This window comes from Brassica oleracea, chromosome C1 (genome assembly GCF_000695525.1).
Source record: "Brassica oleracea var. oleracea cultivar TO1000 chromosome C1, BOL, whole genome shotgun sequence".
In the NCBI taxonomy this organism is placed as follows: Eukaryota; Viridiplantae; Streptophyta; class Magnoliopsida; order Brassicales; family Brassicaceae; genus Brassica; species Brassica oleracea.
This window is the reverse complement of record NC_027748.1, coordinates 28,624,533-28,630,141: the sequence shown is the minus strand read 5'-3', so window position 1 is coordinate 28,630,141 and position 5,609 is coordinate 28,624,533. Positions and strand designations below refer to the sequence as shown.

Sequence of the window (5,609 nt, the reverse complement as noted above, 5' to 3'; positions counted from 1 at the left end):
TTTGTATGTTTTTAAATTTGATACATCTTATTTTGTATGTTTATAACCTAACAAATTCATTAGTTTTACTTTCCTAATATTTCGACAGATTTATAAAATAACTGATTCACTATTAATTTGCATAAATTATAATAATGTTAATTAATTTAGATAAAATAAATATTATAGAACAAAATTATATAACACCACACATCATATTATTTATTTATTTATATGTTTTATTCCATTAGCTAGAAAATAAATCTGTGAGATTACGCTGATCATGACATAGTTTATAACTTAAACAATACCAAAACTAAAAACAAAAGAGTTCAAATCTCAGAGAATAACATTAATTTTTTTTTTTTAAAAACATATCAAAAGAGCTATTATAGTTTGCCATGCTTGGTCATATCCTGAATTTAAACTTCCACTTTAACACACGGAAATCTGCTTCTTATGTAATCCAACCTAGCATAATCGAGTCCGCGAGCTCTTTTCTTAACGTTTTTTGGCATGATCAACTTTAACTTCTTTAGCGATTTTGCGTGCCCGCAAAAGAACTCCACTATATCAAGCTCATGCCAATGGTTTTTGTAGCCATCAATCGTGACTTCCTTGATAGAGTTAAACTTGTAGTTGCTGCTCTCCATATATGACTTTTGATGAATTATCCAAAGCATACCAGGTTCAAATGTGAACTTCTTAATCTGCGCTTACCAAACGAGAATTTTAATGAACTTAATAAGAGTTAGAGAATTATTGATTTTGAGATAGATAGAGAGATACGTACGTCGATCAAAACCTTTTCGACCTTAGGGGATCTTTTGAGGAATTCAGAAATGTGATAAAGAGTACACAAGTTTGGAGCTTTAAAAAGAATACAGAATTCTTTCAAGTTCAAAAATTTGAAAATCGGGCTTCTCATTTCTCCCTCTATGTATCTTTCCTTGAATGCCTATATATATACATGTCATAGGAAACATAAAAATTCATGTACATAAACCAAGACCCCCAAAGTTATAAACAAAAGGAAGTGAGTTATATAAACACAGGAAACAAACGCATGTGAATGTTGCATAGTCTATCTAAGATGAACATCCTCTATCATGATCAGCTGATCACCTAAAGAGTTTGTGCAAAATTGCAAAAGGAACTCTAAAAATTCATTCAAGAGTGTCTTTATCTGTAAAGTTATCCTATATTTCATTTTGTGGAAAAATGATATCGTATATAAGTTTTCCTCAGATATTGCAATAAAAACAGGAAACACTTTTATAAATATAAGAAAAGTAAATTCGAAAAAAGTTTACCTCAAGAAAGATATTTGTCGTTGAGAGGACATGAACTCCTGTATAGGCCACCATGTTAGCAAGCACCATGTTAGACGAATCGTAATAACGCCAATTGTAATTCTGGATATAATGGAGTTTCGCCTCCTTAAGTGCGTCCACTCTTGAAAAGTCAAGAATCCTAACAAATTCTTCATACTTGTAGCATTCAAGAGTAGGTGCATCTAAAATGATTTGCAAGCGATTAGGCATACAATACAGGACCAGTTCCTTGAACCTCTTATGATTGTGAGCATTGATGCTCAATACCCCATGCGTTATCCATCTGAGTCTCGAGGTGAAAGCAATTGCTGAAGATTGCATCTATCATCTCTGGTGTTACCTTGGACTTCATGAGCGCAAGGGACCTCAAGAGTCTTAAACCCTTTGGGGTATTATTCGGTATTTCGAATTTACACCACCTTAGCTTCAAGACAGTTAGAGTCTTGATGGCCGAGAAATCAACACACAGATCCATAACTTTCTTGGATTTGGAGAAGTCTAACGTCAGCTCTTGAATGTTTTTACTTAGGCATGTTTTTACCCACGAGAGTACCTTATCCTCTACGCCAAGATGATTGAGAATCAGAACAAATCGGTTGATTTCTGATCCTTTGTGTTGATTAAAAATCTCTTCAATGATACGTACAACCGCTGATTGACTACGTCTCCTGGAGTATATCCTGCCGAAATCAAGGTCTCGGGATCGAATCGCTGCTTCCCTGAATGTTTTGGACACTACACGGTTTTGTAGAACATATTGGATGGGGAAATACGTTGATATGATGTACTCCACCAGATGTTCAGGCAGCTCTAGAGTGAGATCGTCAGGCAGTTCGACAGTACGTTTGATCTTCTTATTTGGGGACTCTGACATTTTTAATATTTTTCTTGGAATGATAAATTATTTCTTCAGTAGTAATGATCTTTATATATGATTTCATGGTAAAAAGAAGCTTTGGATATGTTTTTGTGTTTTGCTTTTGTAAATGGAAGTAATATAGTCAATGAACCACTTAGGCAGTATATATTCACAAATTAGGAGACACTGAATTGTAGTCTCTTTTCTGTTTGTCTTTTTGTATAAAATATAAAGTTACCATTATTGAGAATTTAAGTTTTTTTAGTGAAGAACAAGTTCTTAGTCTGCTTTTTTAACCTTTTTATAAATGAGAAATCCACAAAATAGGCCATAATGAGAATGTTTTTGTCTCTTTATACTTTTGTATTAACTAGTCAGTTTTAAAATAATTATCCTCATAATACCAAAACATTATTATAACTATATATAAATAAAAAAATATGGAAATCAATATGATCATTATAATATTTTACAAGTTTTGGAATTCAAAAATTGAATTCAAAAACAATTTGGATATTTTGATCTAGATTTGCTAGATTGCATATTATAACTTTTTTACAAATATTAAATAAACGTTCTAATTGATCTAGCTTCTACGTCTTAAAAATGTTATAATTCATATTTTAAAATATTCTCTATGATATATCTAAATATAGAATATGTGTACCTCAGTTCTAACCAAGCCTCTTTATTATTATAAAGTACAACATATATTGTAGGCTTTTTACTTCATTGTTGAAAAATATAGATAACATTCGTTTATGTTCTGTCTCTTACTCTATCATATATTATAGATAAAACAACTACTCCTAACATGTATGATATGTTCTAAACACATTAGAATTTATACTCTATCGTTATATATGTGTTTTATCTTTTTTTAATATGTATTCTATGTTTTAAATCTGAGAAAACCTTAAAAGCAATCCTAAATGATTTTATCTAAACTTATCTTGTTTTTGACATTGAGTTACATTGATTCAACGATCTTCTTCTTTTTTTCTTCTTCATATATCTTTTTCATCAAATGAAATGGTTCATATTGCCGAAAGTGATCATCAGAATCGCCAAGAGAGTTGACAGCAAAAGCTTTTTTAGGCGGAGTACAAGATGTTCAACGTAAGAAAGAGAGTTTAAATATTTCGAATTATTTTATTAATAAATTAAGCGGAAAAATTAAGTTTAACCCTAATTCATTAGCTGATTACTAGAAAAACTCTAATTTATTATAATTACTAATTTTGTTTCATACCTGTTTTACCCCAGCTCCTTTGATATAGAACTAATAATTACAAAAATGGCATTACTAGTAGACTTATTTTGTTCATGTTTTATGTAATTGCAAACTTATTTTAACTTTTTTGTGTGGCAGATTTATCTTAAATGCTATAAACTAATTAGATTTCTACGAATTTGTCACTTCTGGTCACAGATTTATGAATTTTTTTACAAATTTAATTTAATTTAGTTTTTTGCCGACAAATTTACTTACTTTTAACAGATTTTTATAAGATTCAATAGATTAATTTTTCTTTGGCCACTGATTTACCTATTTTTAACAGATTTATTTAGGTTTTAACAGATTTATTATTCCTTGACCACATATTTACGTAATATTGACAAATATAATATGGATTTGATAGATTTATTATCTTTTCATTGCAGATTTACTTAATTTTGACTGATTTAATATTAATTTGATAAATTTATTTATCCCTTGACCACATATTTAATGCAATTTGAAAAGAAAAAAAATACATTGGCACAGATTTGTTAATTCTTTGGCCACAGGTAACCATACTGGTTATTGAAAACTGGATTTAACCATTAAATTATGAAATTTTTCAGTATACTAGTTTCAATTGAATTAAACCAAAATCTTTCTAACCAACAAACTAAATTTAAGTAAATCAAATTATAACCAAAACTATAATTTAAACCAAGAAAAACAACCTAATCTACAAAAGTACCATACGTGTTTGTCTTCGATGGAATTACGATTTATGTCATAAATTTCCTTCCTTTTCATTCATGTCTCATGTAAAAGTTGTTTGTGGTAAATAGATATCTGGAAAATCCAAATGGTTATTTGGTGTTCATAAAGGAAAGAAGAGTGAAACTATAGCAGTGAACGACAAAACTAGTTACGAAGATGATATTGATACGCAGATATACGAAGGTTTCGCTAACATTACCGCAAATGAAGAAATTACCAGAATATGTTAAACATGTATGACCAGAAGATTTTAACAAATTAAAACAAAGGCTTGGAAGAGTGCTCAAGTGGGTTTTAGACTTTTAGTATAGAAACAAGCACAAAACTGAATTCAGAGCCTTTATAATCAAATCATTTACATAACCAAGGATCGGACCAAAATGATAACTTTCTTTAAGTACTCTGGCTTGAACATAAGCAAAGTGTAGGAGTCTTAATCTTTACAAAGAGGAGAATCTTTGAATGAGATCATCCTAGTCGAGATCTTCACCAGCATTCATCTGAACTTGCATTTTCTTGATTTGACCGATGTAGCTTTCATTATAGACTGTGAACAACCAGCTAGCAGTTCCGTTCTGATCATTTTCAGAAACGCATCAATCCTACAGACAAATTATTAATAACATATCCATGTGCAATGGAACTTTAACTTGGGAAGTATTTTGAGGTAAGCAAGAACTTACTTCTCGAGATTTATGTAACCACTAGCACAAGCACAGTACAGATCAAAGGCCATTTGCTCCCTCCCATCTTCTTCAAGAATTTCACAAGCATAGACGTGTATGAATCAAATGCTGAGATGGACCAAATGGGCACACAAAAATCTGGAATAGGACACTTCTATTTCTAATTCTTTAATAAATTAATAATAAATCGAAATTCAGCTGAAAATACCAGAAAACCTAAAATTTCAACATATTTACAAACCCAACCATTCTACCCACCCAATTACTAATAACCCGACCCGACCCATCTGTTTTGCCCTAAATCCCTAATTTTTTTTTTCTTCGACGTAACCAAGAAACACAAATCTAAACACAATCGACAATCTCAAATCACTATCTCCCTCAATCTCCCCTCACTAATCAAACTCTGTAACAATCATCTTGAAGTTGGTCCCTTGAATCTCATCTATTTCTCTGTTTCGTGTCACTCATTGAAAAACTATGGCTCCTAAGACTCGCTTCGCCGGAAAAACAAACAAGGAAGGTGCGCCGGAGAAGAAGAAGAAGAACAAGTCTGCGGCGGAGAAGAAGAAAGTTGCAGCGGTGCAGAGGAGGAGAGAAGCCGTGAAAAAAAAAGAGATGCAGCAAAGAAGAAGACTGAAACCGCAGAAAAGAAGAGGAAGCAAGACTCGTCTTCGTCGGAGTCTTCATCCAATCCAACCAAGCGGCGTCGGACCGCATCTTCACCAGAACAACATTCCGATCCCGATCATTCC

The 5,609-nt window shown here is 31.8% G+C and overlaps 1 protein-coding gene across 1 annotated transcript; it reads right to left on the bottom strand.

The window, feature by feature from the left end:
* Nucleotides 1-401: 401 nt before the first annotated feature.
* Nucleotides 402-2,194, bottom strand: LOC106302010 (putative FBD-associated F-box protein At1g61330). The gene is given in 4 exon segments (XM_013738520.1): nucleotides 402-689; nucleotides 773-937; nucleotides 1,293-1,599; nucleotides 1,601-2,194. Coding segments are annotated over 4 exon segments (1,347 nt in total). The 5' UTR covers nucleotides 2,188-2,194.
* Nucleotides 2,195-5,609: the final 3,415 nt, after the last annotated feature.